The sequence below is a fragment of the Silurus meridionalis genome, chromosome 6 (genome assembly GCF_014805685.1).
Source record: "Silurus meridionalis isolate SWU-2019-XX chromosome 6, ASM1480568v1, whole genome shotgun sequence".
NCBI lineage: Eukaryota > Metazoa > Chordata > Actinopteri > Siluriformes > Siluridae > Silurus > Silurus meridionalis.
The window spans coordinates 14,748,690-14,772,018 of NC_060889.1; the positions used below are offsets into that span (position 1 = coordinate 14,748,690).

The following is a 23,329-nucleotide window of genomic DNA, read 5'->3' on the forward strand; positions in this document are numbered from 1 at the left end:
GAACAAAATCGAAAATGCTCTAGAATAAAAGCCACCTTCTAAAAAGTTTAACACAACCAATGATATGTTAAGTAAATGTGTAAAATAAAATGAATAAATCATTTCAGAAGGGACAAATGGATCTAGTGCAATTTCATAGAGTGGTTTGACTCTGGCTAGGTTTCAGGAATAACAATCTTTTAGTAGTGCTGATATGGATTATTAGTTTCACATCCACTCAGTTATACAGTAGTAAACTAGATATACAGTTATGTTATAGCTAGGCATCTCACCAGGGAAATGCTTGGTTTATGAGAACATAGCGGCTTGCTGAAATGAATCAAATGAGTCAGACTTAATACCAAAATAAATAATTATTTCAGTCTAATACAGAGAACAACAAAAAAAAAATCCAATTTCCATAATTGGATGTTGTTGTAAGAAAAGCTATTTTTACATGCTTTTACAGAAATGCTTCCCCGTTTGCTAGTAAATGGCTTGACTAGAAGTGCAGGCTCTTTCAGTAGTTGAGCTGGTGAAAAAGGCAAGAAATCTGATATCTGGCATTAGACATACTGTATAAGCTGAACTACATGACTATAGATATCATTTTAAATTCTCTCACTAAATGGGTGTATCAGAAGACAGTAAATATCTACTATAATCCTTGTTATCAGCCTGTGTTGTTTTAGAGTGAACACACACCCAGATACGGAAGGATTGTTTAAATTAACAAAGTGCTGTTGAAAGAAGCGGGAAGCCAAATTCCGATTTTTGTGACATGACCTCTTGGAAAAAGAAGTGCGTAAAAAGTTACACACCTTTAACCTGGCGCTGTGCCAGTGAACAGGTGAATTTCACTCGGAACACATCTGTGCATGACTCAGACTTTTCTAGAACAACCTGTAACTCAACTCTGAACCAATAGAAACTAGTTTCTTTCCTCTGGTGGTTTTTTTTTTTTTTTTACAAAAAAATGTGATTTACTGCTCACTGAACTAGACTGAGGTACTTTACTGGATGGCATCTGAGAAAGGAAATTTGTCTGTTTATAGGACGATTTAATGACTATGATAGTTTATAAAAGCTTACTCGAAACCATTCTATTTTGTGTAATGGGCTTATCCTAATACTTCATGTTTGTATACGTACAGAACATGCTCAATTAATGTGTATTGGTGCAGTTTGGTAACATTTTTCCGTCTTTGGAGATTTCTAAATTTAAGAACCTCTGGGAAATGTTCGAGTTTTATTAACATGAGAATCTTGACATGACTCAGCTACTGATCCCAGTAATGACCAGGTCAACTACAATCTTTAAAGGAAATTGATAAACATCTGGGACAAATTAAATAAATTACAGAAGCTTATAATGACTCATGTGGTCCAAAGAAATTACTCATGATAATGATGTAGTACATGTCTAATACCTGTAAGTATTTTGTGGTATTTTCATGGATGAAAATAGATAAATAATACTAATGTAAAAATTATAAATACTGCTGAGAAGAGATGCACAAAATTCCTTTGGAATTGTTGGTGTAGTAGCTTGTGATTATTTTAACTTAATTTAACCTGATTCAAGAATCTCGGTTAGATTCTATTAATTAATGACAAGTTTTCTTTTTAATTTATAACCATCTGATACAAACATCCTTCTAAAATCATTTTTTTAGATTACAGTCAGCTGTGTGGTAACTACAGATGTGTTATGGAGTCACAACAAAATCACAGCTGCATTACCTTAAACCAGATGGAGGAAGTGAGGGTAACTTGCCCATGGGGTGACACAGGGAGGGACAGCATGTGAAATGACTTGCCTGTAACTGCATGTGTGCTGCTGGGGTTTTTCCCCATCTTACAGCCGTTAAATTCCTCTGGATTGTCCCAGGAAAAAGGTGCTAGTGTTTTGGTGACTAATACCTTCGCTCAAGAGCTTTACATTGTTGTGTTTTTCTAGACCTGTGTAGTCAATGGTAACTCAATGGATCACATTGTCTGTTTAGATATTTAGCAATAAACTTTGAAATTAATCTAATTAATCTAATCTAACTAATATACACGTAGAAACGATTAGCCTGCATCTGTACCTAACAGCTTCTGATCACACTTACCAACATTAATGCTGACTTGTTAAACAAATGTAACTAATTTTCCATGAATACAAATAAAAAATACCTGTAAAATATAAAAAGTAGATCATGTGCGGATTTTTCTTCTTCTAACACGGAATGACGTATTGACATGTCTTAAATATGTACAGAGCTGAGATTATTATTATTTTTAATTCCCGTATTTGTGAATAAATGAGAAACTCGGAGTTCCAGGTGTGGCATCGGATAGCGGTGGTTGAACTTTCTTGAACTTTTCTCATTAATTAGCCGCTAGGCGGCGCTGCGGCGCTACAGGACGCGCTCAGACAGCGGCGCACTGACTGACGAGCGCGAAGCCGGCACACACACGTGGAACACACAGGCGATCATTAACGGACAGCGTGTCAAAGTGACTGTACTATTAAATTAATAAAGAACAGAAAGTGATGTGAGAGAGAGAGAGAGAGAGAGAGAGAGAGAGAGAGAGAGAGAGAGAGAGAGAGAGAGAGAGGGAGAGAGAGAGAGAGAGAAAGGAGAGAGAGAGAGAGAGGAGAGAGAGAGAGAGAGAGAGAGAGAGAGAGAGAGAGAGAGAGAGAAAGGGAGAAAGAGAGAGAGAAAGAGAGAGAGAGAGGGAGAGAGAGAGAGGAGAGAGAGAGAGAGAGAGAGAGAAAGGAGAGAGAGAGAGAGAGAAAGGGAGAGAAAGAGAGAGAGAGAGAGAGAGAGAGAGAAATAGAAAGGAAAAGAGAGAGAGAGAGAGAGAGAGAGAGAGAGAGAGAGAGAGAGAGAGAGGAGAGAGAGAGAGAGAGAGAGAGAGAGAGAGAGAGAGAGAGGAGAGAGAGAGAGAGAGAGAGAGAGAGAGAGAGAAAGGGAAAAAGAGAGAGAGAGAGAGAGAGAGAGAGAGAGAGAGAGAGAGATCATCATACTGTTTGGGTGAAGGTGAATATGTCTCTGTCCCTCCCACGCGCGCGCCTACTACTAAACATTAAGTTTTTAGCTGAATATGAATGCAACACGGTTTATAGATCATTTTTAAATCTCTCTCTCTCTCTCTCTCTCTCTCTCTCTCCGTTATTACATAACTGACCGCGCGGCGTAAAGATGCTCCTGCTCAGTCTAATTGAATCCATATCCCCGTTCATACAGGCGACACTGAACCCTGCAGTTTCCTCCTAAAGAGAAATGAATATAATCCACTTCTGTCATTCACTTTATTTCTTGCAAAATTGTGTGCTGTGTGCGTTCTTTTTTTTTTTTTTTTTTTGGTTTCTGGTTCACTTCTGTCAATAGGATTCACTATAGTCAGTCGGGTCTCCCCTCAGCCCCGTGCTGACCCGACTCTCTCTCTCTCTCTCTCTCTCTCTCTCTCTCTCCCCTCCTGTTTGCCTCGAAACCTTCAAGTCTTTACGGTGTTAATTCACGACCGTAACAAATCATTCTTAATGACACCGTTTCTAACCCGACACAGCAGTAAACATGATCCTGCAGATGAAAACGACCAATGAGCAAAATTGAAACGCACCATGGACCCTACAGGTTTTCTTCATTACCGACGCAGAATGGAGTTTGGGTCTGTGGGAAATCTCGAGCAGGGCAGCAGCAGTTGCGCTTCGTGGCTGCAGCAGCGGCGCGAGACGCGCTGACCTCTGCGAGCAGCGCGCGCGCGCACGTTTTTACCGGCGCGCAGGTGGAAAGTTCATACTAGTGAGGTGACAAGAAACGAAAGACTTCGAAAACTTTTCACCTCTCTCTCTCTCTCTCTCTCTCTCTCTCCCCGGCATCGGGCATGTGTCCAGACCCCGCACGCTCCAGCGCGCTCCGCCTCGCTCCGGTGGGGGGGGCTAAAGGCCGCGCGCGCCCTGGCCCACCGCCTCGCTGCCTCCGCTATATAAACACACATTGGGAGCTCGCTTAGCGTTTCGAACTCACGTTGAGAAACTATGTGAAGAGAGAAAGAGAGAGAGAGAGAGAGAGAGAGAGAGAGAGAGAGAGCATCAGAAGAGAAGGTAGACAGACGTCCTACAGTCATTTGAAGATTTTCTTGCGCTCTGTAGACATCAGCATCCGTGCACAAGCCGCAGAGGATTAATCCTTCTTCTTTTACTCATTTATTTAACCTTATGACCAGTACTTTATGACTGTATCAAAAATAGTTTATAGGTATATTAAAAAGGATTTTGGGGTGGAGGGAAGTTTTTTTTTGGTCAGGACCCATTTTTAGGGTCTCACTTCGATACTTTTAAGACGAGTTTAAAATTGTCATAATCTTTCCCACGTGCTTATGCTATAGTCTGACAAGTTCAAGGCAATTTGTCATTCTTTAAAAAACAACAACAACAAAAAATTCTACATCCATATAGACCTTTTTTGAAAAGCAAAGATGTCATCATAGTTGTACTACGACTTATTTCTATTTGGATGCAAATTGATTCAATTCCCAAGTTTTCTTACCGTTAGGGAACTTTTACAGTTAATGTGAGAGATAAACTTCTGGAAAGTACAGCTGCAGTTCGGTCCATCATTTAGTGAAATACCTGCAGATCAGGGGAGAAGATCAGTGCTGCTATCAAAAAAAAGGGCTGATATCTACTCGAGCTTTCCAGGGCGCTCGTCGCAATGCTCTTCGGGAGTTTGGACCTGGTGTCTGCGCTGGCCACGCTGGCCGCGTGCTTGGCCTCAGTGGCGCTCCTGATCGCCGTGTCTCAGCAGCTCTGGCAGCTCCGATGGACCGCCACGCGGGACAAAAACTGCAAGTTGCCTATGCCAAAGGGCTCCATGGGCTTTCCTGTCATCGGCGAGACATGCCATTGGCTAGTTCAGGTAAGCGCACCTCTCTTCTGCGGTGTCCTCTTCTTCTTCACATACTGTATCCCATCGCATCAGGAGCTCACCTTTTTTTCCTCTTTCTCTCTATTCCTTAATTTCTGCTCAACTCAGTTTTTACTGTTGATTCATATCGAAATACCGAACTGCCACGTGCATGTGCATCAATCTATATGACACAAGTGTAAATTAGTCCATCATTTAATACAGTTCATTCAAGTCGATTCTGATGAATAGGTTGCAAAATTAGGCGACTTATAAATTATGTCGATATTGGAATACCACGCTTTAGTCATCAACGCGTGTTTTATTAATCGGCGCAAAGAGGCGTCGAGGATGTCCCCGGTTAAATCCGCGCGCGTGCGCTCCGTGTCCAGCAGTGGTGCTCATGGATGTGCGCCTCGCGTACCAGGTCGTGTTTCAGGATGAACGCGACAGAGTTTGTCCAGGGGAAAAAAACCTCCTCTGCTACACGGTTAGTGGTCAGTCCACTGTTTTCCGCAGTCAGGAGAGCAGCCTGCTGTTCCGACAATGTGGTGTCTAATTACCGGCTTCTGACGCGCGCCAGAGCTCCGTAGCGATCACTCCGCGAAGCGTAAAATAGAGCTGAGTTCTGACTCGGTTTGCTTATTTGTTTTGCTCCAATTCCGTAAATCAAACGAGCTGAAACGTTCATTCGGGCAAGGGGAATCGCAAAACTCACCAGACATTGCCAGCGGTGCTATTTGTTCCATGCGTAATTGCGCTTTTGGTACGCGTTCTTTGCCTCGCAATGTCACAGGAAAGCATTAAATAAGCCTGAGTCGACGTTTGTCTTGAGTAAAGGAGAGCCGTGATGCCGGTCAGTGCTACTTAAGCAGGTCTACACTGCTGTAGAAGAGGGAAATCCGAGTAAAGCAGCTGAGTTCCACGTTTCTGCGTTCAACTGGGTATTTTCCAGTGATGGCCAACTGCCCGAGACCGCTGCAAAATAAGCACCAATTAGAGTGTAAAGGTTTAGTCCCATTGTTTGCCACCGAAAAAAAAAAGTTAGGAGACTTTTTTTCTGCCAAAGGAAAGACGAATTTCACGCGGTATGTGCGGTATTTTCTACACAATGTACTGCTCAATGAAACAGTTCCCCTGAAAGCACAAGTTTGTGAACGCACATTTAACTTTTTGCAACTGTGTATTAGGTTGTAGGTGTTTGTTGCTGCTTTGTAGTGCATGCACAATCCAGATCAGAACAGATGCGCTCCTATGCGCGTAAAACTCTCCGAAAACTAGCTGGCAGCATCTGTACAGAAAAAAAGAAAAGCAAAAAATCGGCCAGTGAGCAGTATATTAAGTCAGTCCGATTTAAATTCCTGCACATATGCCAGTATTTTGTCATGTTCTATTATTTAGAACGGTGCATTTTGTTCGGAACAGGCGATGCACCGTGCGCACGTGAGGCTCGACACGTTTTGGTGTGTTAGTTAAAGTGTAATGTTTCCACACACGGCGCTGAGGACATATTTTTATATTCAGGCTCTCCTCGCATTCTTGGCCACTTCTATTAGTTTGGCTCAACTCTAGGCTACGATTAAAACCCTGTTAGGACAAACTATAAAGTAATATTTAGCCTTCGGATGAAGCCTTGGACGAGCGTATTCATATACACTGGTGCACGTGACCAGATTTTGCATGTTTACACAATTTATGATATGATTTCACTTTACTGATATTACAGTCAATTGGGAATATATAAACATTGGGAAATGTTTACTGGTAAAAAGGCTTGCACACACACATTAGTTTGGCCAAATTCTTTACTTCATTAACCATGGAGAATGCAAAATAGGATTGAACCCATTGTAAATGATTGCTGATGACACAACAAGGCTTAGTGGCTTTCCTGTCTCTCTCTCTCTCTCGCTCTCTCTCTCTCTCTCACACACACACACACACACACACACACACACACACACACCTGTTGTTTAGTTTGGTGGCCACAAATCCTCTGGCACAAGATCATTTTATAGTAAAAAAAAAAAATACATTTATGAGCACAGGTTGCATATTACACTGCTCTATTTAAACGCATGATGTACAGTAAATAATGGTCTGCGATGCATAATTGAGTTTCGATATGTTTAGATTTTCTCTTGGATGTTCACACTTCAGTATCTTTGTTTTAGATTATGAATTCCTTTCTACATTGGGATCCTAACAGAAGGGTTGTCCACATGCTGTTGTTGTAAATTATCATATTAGTAAAGAAAAAGCTCACACATAATGAAACATTTGTAACATTGAATAGCTTTTTGTAAATATTGCTGAATCAATTAAACTATTTTTCCAAGAAGAGAGACCCTCAGTCCTCATGCACAGGTCACCCAGCGGGCATCGGCAAGCGGCCCTTTATGCCACTCACCCAGCTCACAGTCCCCCACACCCTGACCCAGATCACTTTGGGTTGTGGATGGGGGCCACAAAGCCTTCCATGAGGGGTCACACTGCTTTTAGCAACCCCTGCTTGGATAAAGGGCACAAGGCCTGGGGCCTGATCAGCATTCCTGAGACAAACATAAACGCATACACTCTCTGCCTCTCGTTCGCTCACTCGCTCATTTACTCCCACTCTTGCCAAAGAAAGAGCGATACTCACTCAGTCAACCATTCCCCTCTTCACTCCCCTGCTCTCTCTCCCAGCTCATCTAGGATTACTGGGCATGAAACGACAGTGAGGGGCAGCACAGCCCCCTTTCACCCCTGGAACGCACCACCAACCCGTCAAGCAGCCTCTTGTCTTTGGGGTGGAGGGAAAAAGAAAGAAAGAAGCTGGTGGCAAGGGGCTTGGCAGCACCAGCAGGAGGTGGCAATGGGGAGGGTGAAAGTGAGAATAAAAGAGGTCCCGGGGTGAACGCTCACACTGCACTGAACAACCATAATCTCTCTCCACATACTGTTTCCAGGTCAAAGGGGAGCCTATTCTCCTGGCCCACCTTGTTTAGCCAGCTTTAGATTCATTTTGGGGGAATTCTGGCACTTGTTCAGAACTGTTTTTTGGCGATGCCTACCTGTTACGCATCAGCCTGCATGCAAGACTCCCCATAATGCATTTCCATTACAGTAAGACCCCACACTTTCTTTTAGCCCTTGGCCCACCCCAGCACCCGCTTTGGCAGTCGGGTTGCAGGGGCTCTTTTGGGATGATGAATCGAAGAATAATGGGTCCTCCATTTATCCCTCCTTTATCTACTTCCTCTAATCTCTTGCTTACTTTCTCTGTGTCTATCTATCTTACTCTCCCTCTTGCATTATTATTAATTTAATGGAGGCTATCCAATGCACAGAGACATTCCAGCTGGCCATTTCAGTACATGGATATATTATGTGTATTTATAGTGAAGGTGCAGATTAGTATGGAGAACCTGCCATCCCCACGCAATGTTGTTACATGCAACACTAAATCAATAAATATGGCAACTTCTAGCCACTGAAACACGTAATCACCTTCTAGGGGATGGAGAGGGGAAGAGAGAGAATGAATGCCAAAAAATAAAGGGAAAGCCAGGGAGGTGGAGATAGATGGAGCCTACGTGAGCGCCAGTCTAAACAGGGATTACGTTTTTCAAATCCCTTTGCTGTGTCTGTCATTCTCCTTTTCTTATGTGACCCCTTTCCATGTCTTTCTGATGTGCTTTAAATAGCATACAAAAAAATTCCTTTTCTTCTCTTCTTCAAACCCCTACGACCGCTAAGCAGCCCAGCATGCGGGTCACCCCCTTGCTGATCTGAATAAATATAATTAAAAGAGTTTTTGTGGTGGTAATAAAGGGGTCATTTGTATAACATTTCCACAGTCACACAAAGGCTACATTTATGGAGAGGGAGACTCGACCGGTGTCCAATTTACACAGAAATTTGTATTTTTAGTTTGTATTTTAGGCTGCACAGTGTGCAAAAAGGGGCTGGTGGAAAAAAGTAGTCCCCTTTATTGCACCCCTTGTAAAATATCTGATAAATTTCTTTTCAAATGTAAAAGAAACTATTGAGAATGACGTCTTAACCTCTTCATGACCAAGCCAGGCTAGACCAGAACAGATCTGTCCTGTGTTTTTACACACACACACACACACACACACACACACACACACACACACACACACACACACACACACACACACATCTGGTACCTACTACTATTTCAACATCCAGTGTGGCTGAGTCTGAGTCTCTGTTTGTTCTTCCATCTATCCTCTTTACTTGTCTCTCTTTCCAAACACATTCTCAATCTGGCCATTTCCTCATTCCTCCTTTTTTACCACCACTACTAACCCTTCATTCCTTTAAACGAAGCAGGGTTTAGGCTTTCTGCATAAATAAACTTGACAGTCTAAATACATTTGGGTTAAGAGGAGGAAACAAAAGAACAAACCTAAACTCAGTGATGAAATTTTTCTTTTTCCCGTGAGTCTGCTAACATCATTCTTCCAACTTCATCTCTTCTCTTCTTTATTTGTAGTGGAGAAAGAAGGGCTCTTAACTGATACAGCACTTTTTGCAGCACGTTTTTGACCTGTCAGAACAACTCCTTAGACAGTCTTTGGATGATATACAGTACATAAAATAAACCTCTTCATATATATACAAAAGACATCCGTGTGTGCACGGAAATAAAAGGACCAGCATACAACAGAGTTTGTGTGTATCAGTGAGAGAGAGTAAGCTGCAGATTATTACCTCATTGCTTTTCCAGGGTGTGTGGCACTTTCGTGCGTCAGTCGCCCTTTTGGGGTTTTCCTTCTCTTTTTTTCTTGTTCTTTCTCGGCACGTCTATGCTTCGGTGGCTTCATGAGAAGGGGGCGGACATTTCTCACCTTCTAGCCAAATGTCATCTGGGCTGCCACACCCCGCTCACTTTCCCTCAGCTTTTTGTCTCAGCCCTCCTTGCTATTTCCAGAGGATCTACTCATCCAGCTTTTAAGCTGCAATCACCGTGCAGCCCATTTTGCACCATCCCTTGCTATCGTTCATCATAATGCCCTCACGCTCTCTCAGTCACTTTGTTATTGTCCCCTGCACACTCAATTTCTAATTTCCGTTTTTTATTCTCTTCTTTCCTTACCACAATTTTTTTTGTGTCATATGTAATACTATTGAAATTTATTTAACTATTAACTACTGGATTGCGGGGTTATTTAAGTTTACTGTGAAATGCACATTATGAGGTTTCTGTATTTGTGTATGTAGGTAGATGTGTGGAGCGCTCCCATGCTGCGTGTGTGAAAGGCGGCCTTGTCTATGAACTATAGTGCTGCTCTGAGAACTGTTTCCTTCTCTCACAAACCAAAAGCCAACAGAAGTGTAGACATCACAAACACACACACACACACACACACACACACACACACACACACACACACACACACACACACAACCACACACAGGCTCGCACACAAACTCCTGAAGGGTGTGATGACGAGATTTAGGTGTCGGCAAGAGGTTAAACTGCATTGGAGGGGAAACTAAATGTACACCCAAATACTCAGCTTTCACATCCTGGTGAAAGATGCAACATTTGTTTCTCCTTGTGATGCTTTTTGGCTGAAATTGGACTTGTGTGTCTTTGCATGTACACGAATGTGCTAGTGTTACAGTTTGCCTTCACACTTACTTGATATGTTCATGTCTGGATCACATTACTTCAACACAGAATGTGGTGACCATCTAAAATTCAGTGCACGCACACACACACACACACACACACACACACACACACACACACACACACACACGCTTCTCTATGTTTATTCCTATACTCTGACGCTGATACACAGTCTCAATCCCATCACTACATCATCTGTACAGTGGGATGCCATTACACACTAAATAAACAAATATCAGCTTTGCTTTTTAAACCAGAGAAGTCACCTAGAATACCTGCCACTTATTCTCTTCAGCATTCTGCTGCAAACTAAAACATCATCCACAGTTCATCCTGTTATGCAGAATTTACTAAATGATGACTGAATGGCTGAGCCCTGATCTCACTAAATCTACATTACAGTGGTCATTCATTTTCCTTTAAATGATCATTGATATTGATTACATTAGAGAAGAAATAAATATAGAAATGGTCTGAGACAAAAAACAACATATTTAAAAATTTTAAAGGAACAGTGAAATTTGAGGCACCTGCCATCACAAAATGCTTATTCATTAATGTTTTTAAACTGTTTCTTAAAGGTTCTTGCCATTTCTGAAATTAACCAAAGGGAAATCATAAGCATAAATTAACACCTCAGAATTGCAGACAATATTAAGCCCTTTCTCATTTACAACCCAATATATAGATGGCATGCCAATTGCAATATAACTGTTTGGTCCAGCAGTTCATACATAAAAAAAAAAAATCCCATGACCAATATGCAATGTGAGAAGCTTAGTTTTAAACAAAATCTCAGATGAGTGATTATATTCTACTATTCATTTGAAAGTATTATTTTCCGGTTCATTCCTCCTTCAGCACATGTGGATAACTCCTACCAATTTCTAGCATTAATACATCCACTTATCAGCAAATGGTTAAGGTTATGATTACGGTTAGGGGTTAAGATTAGGCGTTTATAGAAGGGTAGGCTTATGGAGTGTATCTGGAACATCTGGATTTGGTCTTTCTCAAATGATGACCCTGACACAATGGCTAACCAAACCTTCTTTGATAATTGAAAGTCCATCATTAAAAAACCTTTACTTAAATAAGAAAACATTAACTCATTAACCACATTAAACTTTTGCCACAGGATATGACCTTGACACAAACATTGAGTGATTGAGAAACATCTTGCATCTACAAAATAACAGAACACATGTAAGAAGTATGTGCAACGACAAGACAAAAACACTTTGCCTGCAGCAATTACAGAAACAGATTGATCACATATTTCTTTTAATCTCCCCATCACATAAATAAATAACATTTCCAAAAGGAAAACTTGTCCTGGAATCATGTAAACAACTGTTCATTTGACCTTGGATATGATAAACGCATAATTGTGTGTTAATTCTGCCAAGTTTTTGTTTTTAACTATAATCGGGCTCTAATACCAACATAAACACATGTTCAAATTAAGACTCCAGTGCCAGTGTGCTGAAGTGAATTGATTCTGCCCTCCCTATCAGCAAAACAAGCAGAAAAAAATCCTCCATGCAGCTAAAATTATCCCTTCGAAAGAAACGTTTGTGTACTGTGTGCTATGAGAAACAGGTCACAAATCTTGCGTTAAGGATGGAGGAGGGGGGGAAAGGTGAGCAAACAGCTTCAACTAAGTTCCCTGCTGTTGGACCAGTATGTGAGTGTGCATATGTGTGTACGAGGTTGTAAGGCTACAGTGGGTCTTTATGTGCATTGCAGAACTCCCAAGGGCTGCAGTCAATTACTGTGTATTATAAAGAGCAAGAGCCTTAGCTACTAACACCTTGGTCATAGCTTCTTACTTCCGCACTTCAGATAAAACGTTTGTCTAGCATGCATTACTGTACATCATGTGACATGCTGCCAGTGTATGTTTAAGAGGGAATTTTGCTTGTTTGTTTTGTCTCATTTTCACTAGTAAATTTTAAGTACTATTTAAGTGGGATATGTCTTCCGTATATGGATTTGAATAGACAGGTTGCCAGAGAATTCATTTAGATGTTGCCAGAGGATGACTATAATTATATGTAACAAATAATTCTTTTTCACTGGATATACAACCTCTGTATAAGTCACACAAATGGGAGTGTCTTTAAAAGAAATAGACAAAGGACACATGGACATTTTATGCATGCTCCACACTCCACACTAGAATTTTTCATGTAGGCGGTATACCAATAATGTGTATGTAGGTTGTGCGTAGGTATGTTTTGGGAACATAATGACTGACCTAAATCCCAGTGTAAATAATCTAGATACACAAATTCCCAGTCTGTAAAAACTACTGACGACAGACTAGGATGGAACAAAAATCTCAGAGATACACAACTTTATAACCCTAACTTCACATATAAAACTAACCCTGTGTGAATAGGGCTTGGGCTCAACTGTGTGCAGGACTGTTCTGCTTTACATCACCGTAGCTGTCTGAGAAAGCCTTAATTGCACCGCGATTATTCCCCTCCGGCCGCACCCTGCACCGAGCATTAGACATTACTCTGATTAGGAAGGCCATTTAAGCCAAGTTGGCCCATAGCCATGAAGATCTTCTCTGTTTTACCTACTTGTGAGGGCCATATTCTAATCACTTGATTTGGGATCCCCTTAGACAAGTGGTCAACTGCCGAATACCTAATACCTGCAATTTACATGAAGGGACACTGAATTTCCAATTTGTCACATCAGCCAATCAAATCATCAATTAATTTTGAACACTACTTGATATTTGGGATATTTTAGGATATTTAGTTATCCTAAATGTAGGGTTCATCAAAAATGTTGCAAAATTGTGCATCAGGTTTGCAGATTCTATGTGTTATCTTTGGGGTATATATTTTTAATATGAGTAGTACATATTTTGGGCTAACAGTGTGATGGTTTGGGAAATGTTTGGAATAAGGTGGAAGGGGCTATTTGCAACAGGACAACTCATTCTTTCAAATTGCAGCAATTGTACAGTGATTTTTTATGCAACAAAATTCCTGCATTATACCTCCAGCATTTGGCAATTCCTCACATGAACTAATGCCATTCAACATTTTAATCAAAGTGGAACATGGTAATAGATGGTTGTAGATGAAGTACATAACACTATCAATTTGACTTTTCAAAACCATTACATTACTGATTACAAAGTTATTGATGTCAGCTACTGGATTTAAATTGCTCAATATAATAATGTCGCAAATTGTGCGTTAAGACTGCAGTAAAACTGGGTTGGTAAAGTCTTTGTGAAGCTGGGCTGTGCTAATATGATAAAAAGTGTTTCAAAAGGAACATTTTTAAACTGGCTTATATGTGTAATGTTAAAGAAACAGATTAGTCAGCCTGTTTTTTGTGTCTTGATATGTTTAGGTAATTACAGGTCTGATCATTGGCTGCCATTATTTAGACAACCAGGGTTTCTGTGCTGAAACCTTAGACCTGAGCAAAAAGTTCACAGGATGTATTGGATCAACTCACTGACACAAGTGCACATTAGATCACTTCTCCCCTGTGATCACAGGGGCTAAACTAGAGCCCCTCAATGCTAATCGCTACAACTAATCCACTTACAGAATGTCTGCCACGAACTGGACCTTTGAAACCTTGCAAAACAGAAACAAATTCATGGGGTAACCCTTTGGGACTAACACTGCTTTGCTCTATGTGGGTATTTGTGCTAGCACCTCATCCGTGCTGTAATATCCTACTAACGACTCCAAAAGCCCTCCAGCTTATACTAAGATGGGAAGGTTGGGGCCTATGAGTCCTGTATAAAGTAGGAGACCTTACTGAGCCTTGTAATACGTCAGGTTTTCCATGCTGTTGAGAATTACACTGATCCATTCTACCTCCCATTATAACAATTGTTTTTAGGTCTCAGAATGTAGAATTAAATGCTTTATAGTATTTATAGTTTGGTCATCGAATAGAATTACTCCTAACCATGCTTTTTCTCCTCTCTCATGAAGGGTGCTGGGTTCCATGCTTCAAGGAGGCAGAAGTATGGTAACGTGTTTAAAACTCACTTGTTGGGCCGTCCAGTTATCCGGGTGACAGGAGCAGAGAATGTACGGAAGGTGTTGATGGGGGAACACAGTCTGGTGAGTGTGGACTGGCCTCAGAGCACCAGCACTCTCCTAGGGCCCAACAGCCTTGCCAACTCCATTGGAGACATCCACCGCAAGAAGAGGAAGGTGAGATCCGTTTCATAAAACCACCCATATGCATACATAGGAACACATGCTCACATAAAGCTATGCAAGTGAAAAGTCACAAGAACTTAAAATGTATAGGCTAGGTTCACTCTAACACACAAATACACAAAAGAGATGTAACCAAGTATAATATGAAAAATAATAAACACACAACAGGTCAGTCAGGTATGAAGTTTGTGGCCAAAAATAAACCATGCAGGACTAATTATGCTGCTAGTTTTTATGTAGGATCCAAATAAATGACAGAAAATACTGAAGGCAGGAACAACCAAAACTAATAACTGTACAAACAGGAATACATTTACAGTTAAAACATTTGCAAACATTTAAAACACATATTCAGAATGTACAGATACATAAACATGTCTACATTCTATCAGTGGTTGGCTCTATGGTGTACCTTTCTCTTTCTTAATGCTGCCTTCTTGAGAGATACTGAGAGCAATACAGAAAGGCCCAGAGAACAGAGCAGGCTCTCTGGGACAAAGCCTGACAAAAGAGAGAGAGATACTAGGCCAGATAGAGACAGAGAATTACATTTCATTCTCTCTGTCTTGTCCCATCCCACTTTGGCCCCAGATATCAGCTCACTAGCAGGATATTATTAAGCCTCTGTCCTCCAGTCTGACCTATTGTCCAGGGCCAAAATGGCTCTTTTGCGATGTCTGATCCCATCCAGGCAGACATGGGCTCGGGTTTCCCTCACACACCTGTCCCATTAAGGGGTCAGAGAAGTGTAATCAGTCTGCTTAATCCTACAGGCCTGGGGCCTCATGCAAGCCCCACTAATTATCACTAATTAGTCAGCCTGCCTCAGCCGCACAAAGACGGCCTTATCTAACTCTGAGGCCTGTGGCAGGCTGGAGCTGTGCTAGCCACGCTAAACATACTGCAGTGTCATGTGTATACACGTTCATGTTAAAAAATGCAGCAAAGCTTAATAATTCACTATTTATGATCTTCTATATGAGCTCAGATACATGCTACTGAGAAGAAAAGTTGACCAGCAATCAAATTCTGGTAGCCGTATTCCATCCACCTTTCTCAACAAAGGTGTCATTGATGAATTCCTTGCTTATGTCTCCATTATGTCTGTGATGGAAATTTCCCCCTCAGCACACTTAGAAGCTGTTCTAGGATTTATGCCAATAAGACTCAGCTCTTGAACTAATCCATCACTAAAGCTACATGAGGAGTGCCTTGTGATGTCCTGGGGCTTCTAACACTAAAACAACACTCACAACAATAACACAAACACACGCCAGGGCAAAACCCTAATTCTTACTGCTTCCTAAGATCTTTGGGTTAGATGGCCCCAGACATGCCCTAGAAGCAAATCTGCTCCTGGAAATCCCATGCAGAATTTACTTATAAATTGCTGTTGAAGGTTTGAAATTGCCAGTAAAGCAGCTGACACTGAGTGCAAATCTTATTTATTTTCACCTTCAGTGTCTTGCCATGGACCGCAATGTTCTTCACCTGTTTTCACTGTACTTTTGGCACATTTTCAGCACATTTTCCAAATAAATGCAGGTAGAAAGAGACAGGGATGTAAGAAGAAGGTAGAGTTTAGTTTTCCTGTTGGGAAAATTATGAGGTGACATGGGATGTCATTCAAATATTCATTGGGACAATAAAGTGAATAAAGTGAAACTGTTGCATCCACGGCATTGGCCAGTAGAGGTCATAGTTTTTTAATTCTAAGAATCCAGTTTTTTCGCACATTTCCTTTTCTGAATATGGGATTGTGTTTTAGTTCTAAGAGTGAGAGGGGGAGGAGCGTGGATCGAAGCATAGTAAGTCAGAGAGACGTGGTGAGGGAGTGAGAAAAGGAAAAAAAGAAGAAAGAAGCCTTTACATTCTGTTCAAACCAGCAGCTTTTAGCTGTTTCATATAATTTAAGACATATGGAAATGATTAAGGCAGGGAAGTTTCAGAAAGGATGTGTATGTCAGTGTATATGTATAAAAGAACACAAGAAACCCCTATTTTTGTAATGAAGACAGAGGAGTGGCTTAATTTTTTCCCCCAATAATATATTAAATGCCCCAATGGCTTGTGGACTGTCATTGGGTGTATTTTACTTACAGTACATCTGTATTGTGTATGTCAGAAACAAAAGGAAAGAGAAACATAGACCAACACATGTGGGTTGGGTTTAAAAGAGTAAAGAGCAGAGACTGAGCAAAATGCCATGCTGCATCGAGACAGTGAGAATAAGTGAGCGATAAAGGGAGGACCCGAGAGACCAAGCCGCCATCTTTACAACTCTGGAAAAGCTGGGCAGAGCCAAGGTATTTGGGGTGGGATGGCACATAAAAAGTACTATTGTTAGTTGGCAAAGCTGGACTTTTTAAGGGGGAACATAGATGTTATTTCACCAAACAAACCCGCGTGAATGAGACACATTTGAAATGCACTACCAGAGCCAGGAAAATCTTACCTTCCCTGCTCACTCTCTCTGCTGATGGAGAAGGAAACTCTCTCTGTCCAGGTCTACTATAATGGAGGGATGGGGAAAGGGAGGCAATTAAAAGTGAAAAGGTCAAAAATAGTGGGGACTTGTGAGCTAATGAGAATGTTCCATGTCTCATGATGAAAGGAAAATAAACTAGTGCTACAGCTGCTTCAGTGTGTCTTCAGCATAATATTTATATGACATTTCTACCTTTATTTCTTTTAAACTTGGTCTCAGTTTTATTTGGGCTCGGTGGAATTGTGGGAATCAAAGTTTTAAAAAAAGAATCCACACACCTGTTTCTTGCTCCCAAAATTCTTAAGACATGCTTTTGCATTCATTTTAGACTAGTATATGTAGAGCAGAACTGAATCGAAATTATAGCAGTTTTTTGTAAAGATTGTTTATTTTTAAAAAGTGTCAGTAATAGTGGCATAACCCTGCTGCTCAGTGCCAGGTGCTAGTAGTAGACCAAACTGTGCTACTTTAACTGATACGCAGTACTAAAGCATATAGTATAACATTATAAGAGTGTCCATAATTATTTGTCTGTAATATACTAGCTAAATTAAAAGTAATAATCAACTCTTAATCAACTCTTCTTCTTTATCTCTGGCCAGATCTTCGCTAAAGTCTTCAGCCATGAAGCACTAGAGAGCTACTTGCCTAAAATCCAGCAGGTGATCCAGGAGACTCTACGTGTGTGGAGCTCCAATGCAAATCCCATCAATGTGTACAGTGAGTCTCAGCACCTGTCCTTTCAGATGGCCATCCGGGTGCTCCTTGGTTTCCGCATATCCGATGAAGAGATGCACTTCCTTTTTAACACTTTCCAGGAGTTTGTGGACAATGTTTTTTCATTGCCCATTGACTTGCCTTTTAGTGGCTACAGAAAGGTAAGAGGCTGCAGCATCACATAACTTATTTTGCATCCTATTTTTCACAAAGAACCTGAAGCATTACATTAAATTTGCAGTCCATCATAGTTACAGTCTGGTATTTGTTCATGTTTTTGTACAGGGCATTCGTGCAAGGGACACCCTTCAAAAGGCCATAGAGAAAGCCATCAGAGAGAAGCCATTGTGTACACAGGGAAAGGACTATAGTGATGCCCTGGATGTGCTTCTGGAGAGTGCTAAAGAGAATGGGACAGAGCTTAGTATGCAGGAGCTCAAGGTTCGTACCACTCCTTATTAGCCCCCAGTTTTAGATGGCACATACTTATATCCTTACTCCTTGTTCAAAGTAGAATTTTAATTTTTCTTGTAGGGTACTGGGTAACTATGCATGAAGAACATGGGATTTAAATTAAGACCAGTAGATTTTTAATCACAGCCTGAATGCCTGAAAATGTTAAGCCATTTGCTGCAAATTCGTCCTCTCCCAATCAGATATTGATGTATTGATGAGTTAATTTGGGAACATTCAAGAAAAACCATCCCTTGTTTTTTATCATAATACTTTTTACATGTAAAAGTACATACAGTATAACATATATAAAAGTATATGTCGGTTCGATTTTGTCTCTGTTACACCAAAACCCACACTTGCACAACTTTTTTTTTTGGTTCCCTCTTTGTGGGATTTCAGAGAAGCCAAAATAAAAGTCCCACCCCGATATCCTTGACTTCCATTCTCTGACACAATCAAAGCAATTTTTTTTTAGACTTTGTAACCCCTCTGAGTTAGAGGCATGCTGCTGCCTTTCAGACAGGAGCAGATGGGTGGATCCCTCAGGCCTGTCAACACTAGCTTACTGGTATACCAATTAAACAAATGAAAGCAAAAACCTGACCCATGCAATATGGCTGCCAAGCCAAAGAGAGGAGTGTGCTTTCTTTCTACTTCGCAAAACACATGCTAAGCAGGAAAAGACACCAATGTTGTGGTCATTAGGAATTGCTGCACTGTAGGCCATGTCATTTTGTGAGGAGATATTAAGATTCCAAGTGCTATGCTAATATTAGTTATTTAAAATGTTACCTGTAGGTCTGTTACCTAAGATCTCTTATCTCTCTTTATCTGATCTCCAGGAGTGCACCATCGAGCTGATTTTTGCTGCCTTTGCCACCACAGCAAGTGCCAGCACCTCTCTGGTCATGCAGTTACTACGACACCCGGCGGTGTTGGAGAAGATGCGTGAGGAGCTACGTAACTGTGGCCTTTTGCATGATGGCTGCTTGTCCCAGGGCGAACTGAGACTTGACAGCATCTACAGCCTTAAGTACCTGGACTGTGTCATCAAGGAGGTGTTGCGCCTCTTTGCACCAGTGTCAGGAGGCTACCGCACTGCCATGCAGACCTTTGAACTTGACGTAAGTCACACAAACCATGCTGCTAGTTGCTTACCATAAGTAACAAATAAAAATAAATAAGCAGTTTTGTTATGCTGTGAGATGCATTTAACTGGCAAGATCTGGTGTCCCCAAAATTTAAGACAATTTATATTGTTGTTTCCTTTCATTTAAATCACCCACCGATACATATGAGATTCGGAGCACATGGATATTGTTGTTATGCATGTGCAAATGTGCAAATGATACAGTGAAGTAAAATAAAGTCTGAGGTACAGTGGTCAACATTAAGAACAGAACCATCTGTGAAATGTCCAATACTTTAAAAAAGTAGTGCAAAAAAATATAAAAAGCAGTCAAACCAAACAAGAACAGGATTTTCTTGGCAAAAATGCCATTTCACTTGAACGCAAAAGGATGCGGGATATGAATAGACAATTTGCTTCCAATATTGGCTCATTAATTTCAAGCTAATCTAGGAGAACTGTATCCCTAAAACTGCAAACCTTGGATGTGTGAACCGAAAGAAAACAAGAGCTCAGTTACGGTGGACATTTGCCTTGCTATTTGCTTAGGCCGTTGGTTCAGTGATTACGTCTTTGTACCTTGTATGTCTAGTGTAGATGGACTATATAATCACAGAACCGTGCCGATTTTCTCCTGTCAGTAAAAAAACCAAGTGAATTCCCTGTTTTCCCATTCCAGAGCTGATAGAAATGGCTATAGTTTTTACACTGGCTGTAGTGAGACCTCCCAGAGCCAAAAAAAAAAAAAATGTATCACCAGTTACATCACCATAAAAGATGGCAGACAAAAACTGATCTTTATACCACATGCCAGTATAAGCAATACTTCAGGCAGCAAGACAGACCATCTGTTTTATATGCAAGGCAGTTTTTGACAGAAAGATTCTGTCTAAGCAGACAAACTGACATTTTGCGCATTCACTCGATGTTTCTAGTTTTAGAAAAAAGAAAACACACCAGGAACAGAGCAGCATTGATGTAACAGCAGTGAGCTGTCTTCAGAGCATTAGTTATGCTGCAGAATAACTGTTGCTTGTAGCTTATAGTTAAAAAAGTATAGTAGTAGATTATAGTTTAAAAAAAGTTCAGCTATCAGTTAAGGTAGCTAATAATACTATTACATTACAAAAGTAGCAGGACTGTCCATAAGTCACAACTGCTTTATACTGTAGGTTTTAAAAGTTATATAATTAATATGCTCACCTTATTTTTCTCTATTTTTCATACACAGGGAGTGCAAGTTCCTAAGGGATGGGGTGTAATGTACAGCATCCGAGACACTCATGACACATCAGCCGTTTTTAAGGACGTGGCTGCCTTTGACCCTGATCGCTTCAGTGCAGAGCGCAGCGAGGATCGCGAGGGCCGCTTCAATTACCTGCCCTTCGGAGGTGGTGTGCGCTCATGCCTGGGGAAACAGTTAGCCGTGCTCTTCCTTAAGCTGTTGGCTATAGAGCTGGCCGGGGGAAGCCGCTTCGAGCTGGCCACACGGACGTTCCCACGTCTGATCTCTGTCCCTGTGGTCCACCCTACCGATGGCCTCCGAGTCAAGTTCTTTGGCTTGGATTCCAACCAGAACCAGATCATGTCCAAGACAGACGAGATGCTGGGTGCCGCTGTGTGAGAGGGGAAAAGTGGAAGAATGGATGATTTTTAACAGATAATTTTTTTTTTTTTTAAGCGGCAAAAATCTAGTGAGTTGAGAGAGACACTCTTCTTTGTCAGTTTCAAGATGTCACTTTTTGTTTGCCAAAAATGTACAGTCTATCTTTTTCTATAAAAATAAAAAAGCATAACAAAAAAAAGCAATGCAAAGACCATTAAGCGATGCTAAGACCATTTAGTGATGCTGTGAGAGGGAGGGCACAAGATGAAAAACATTTTAATATACTGAAAGTTTCAAGAAGAAAGAGGGATGTTATGTGTGTCCAGATAAGTCGATTTCACAGGGTATGGGCAAGTGTGTGCTCACAGTGAAGTGAGGACATGAAGAATCATTCTTATTACAGCCTGAGGTCTAGTACAGGGGTATCTTTCAGGGTTTGTGCGTGTGTGTTGCTTGTTCTTTTTTATGTATGTCTGTTAAACAAATACTTATCTATATGTACGCATGTTTTTGGTCATTTGTGTGTGTGTGTGTGTGTGTGTGTGTGTGTGTGTGTGTGTGTGTGTGTGTGTGAGACTGTGTGAATGAGTGTGCGTGGGTGTACCTATTTGGAGGTAGGGTGGCTTCAGGCATTTAGGAATGTAGAAAACAGTGTAAGCTAGAAAGAATTAGAGGAGGGTGTAATTACTCAGGTGTGTACGTAGAACAGGAAGACTATCTAGACTAATCCAACACTATGTTGTTTCTGTACCTGCACATAAGTGACAATTTATTATCATATTATTACAAACAGAGTGTGTGTTTGTGTATGAATGTGTGTGAGAATGAAAAAGAGAAAGAGAGAACATAAAAAATGCTCAACCTGTGTGTTATTATAATTGTTTTGTTTTCTGTTTTTTTATTTTATTGTATTGATGTCATGTTGAATTTTCTTCGTGTTGTCTCCATGATGTCAGGTTGCATCAGGTGTATGTGTGTCTGAATAGACACAAGACTCTCAAAACAAGCTGAATTTTGGGGACAAAGACTAAGTTCATACTGCAAAGTATAGATTCCGAAAAGATCACTACAGAACACAGAGTTTGCAGGCCACCATATTTGCTGCTTGAGAGTCAGGATGTTATTCACGTGTCTGAGCAGAGCACTGTCTGGCCTCTGCTGAGTGGGACTGTTCTTTTTCCTGCTGCTCCACCTTGCAACACTATGATGCAAATTGATAAAAAGGTCAGATTTGCCAATCATAAGTGTGTTGTTTTTTGTCAAATTTAACCTTCAATGCCACTTCACATGAACTCTTTTCGTGAGTGACTTGCAGTAAGATTGAAAGAGAGGATCACTAGAACCTTTGGTGGAATAAAAAAAAAAACCCTATGGAAGATCTTTATCACTTCTTTCACACATCATACGTAGAATTATTTTTGTTGGATAAAACATGCCACTGATCTTTCTATTATTAATATTTGAATGAAATGAAATAAAATCTGCTGCTTCAAATGTACCGCTTTCTAACAGGAAGTAGATGGCTACAGTAGTGTGCAAGTGAAGTTTGTCTGGTCTACATGCAAATGATGATTGTGTAGGCAAATAGAAATTGGGAAATCATTGCATTATCTAATATTGTAATATTATTACTATTAATATTATTGTAATAAATATTATTTTAAGTGTTATTTTTGTTATTTTCCAGAATAGAGTTCTAGTATAAATAAAGTTTGTTGGTAAATATTATTATATTTAGAATGACACGAATGGCAGTTATATTGTAAACAGTGTTTAAAATGTTAATATGATTTATGTTATTGTAATTATTCTATTATCTTTATTACCATCATTACATTAGTTAATATTAATAAACACAAAAGCACTTGTGGGGTATGTTTATATTTGAGTGCCATGCGACTACATGTTGATTATTGAGTTTGTCTGTACATAATATTTTATTTTCTCTTTTTACAAATCCACATTTCACTTAGTTTAAATATAAATGTTTTATCGCCCTTTCCTTTTTTTTGTTACAATGGTTCTTAAATGTACTTGGCAATTTTATAAACCCCTGTAATAAACTATAATGTGAAAAGCCACTACATGCGACTTTGATTTGTTGTTATAACTGATATTCAGTGTCATAGCACAACAGCGTTTTTTTCACCTTATATCTGAAGGATCTCTGGTTCATTTCTAATCTTTGGTTG

At 40.4% G+C, this 23,329-nt stretch overlaps 1 protein-coding gene across 1 annotated transcript; it reads left to right on the forward strand.

Annotated features, from left to right (window-relative positions):
- The first annotated feature begins 4,027 nt into the window (after nucleotides 1-4,027).
- Nucleotides 4,028-23,221, forward strand: LOC124387713 (cytochrome P450 26B1). Its single transcript, XM_046852228.1, has 6 exons — nucleotides 4,028-4,889; nucleotides 14,508-14,732; nucleotides 17,832-18,107; nucleotides 18,232-18,387; nucleotides 19,245-19,526; nucleotides 20,763-23,221. The coding sequence occupies exons 1-6, from the start codon at nucleotides 4,686-4,688 to the stop codon at nucleotides 21,153-21,155; spliced, it is 1,536 nt and encodes a 511-aa protein (XP_046708184.1). The 5' UTR covers nucleotides 4,028-4,685; the 3' UTR covers nucleotides 21,156-23,221.
- Nucleotides 23,222-23,329: the final 108 nt, after the last annotated feature.

Bases quoted from the DNA above. Each gene is read 5' to 3' on its own strand.
- LOC124387713 (XM_046852228.1), top strand. From the start codon at position 4,686: ATGCTCTTCGGGAGTTTGGACCTGGTGTCTGCGCTGGCCACGCTGGCC. The intron at 18,388-19,244 runs GTTCGTACCACT...TCTGATCTCCAG, and splicing joins TTAGTATGCAGGAGCTCAAG to GAGTGCACCATCGAGCTGAT. The intron at 19,527-20,762 runs GTAAGTCACACA...TTTCATACACAG, and splicing joins TGCAGACCTTTGAACTTGAC to GGAGTGCAAGTTCCTAAGGG.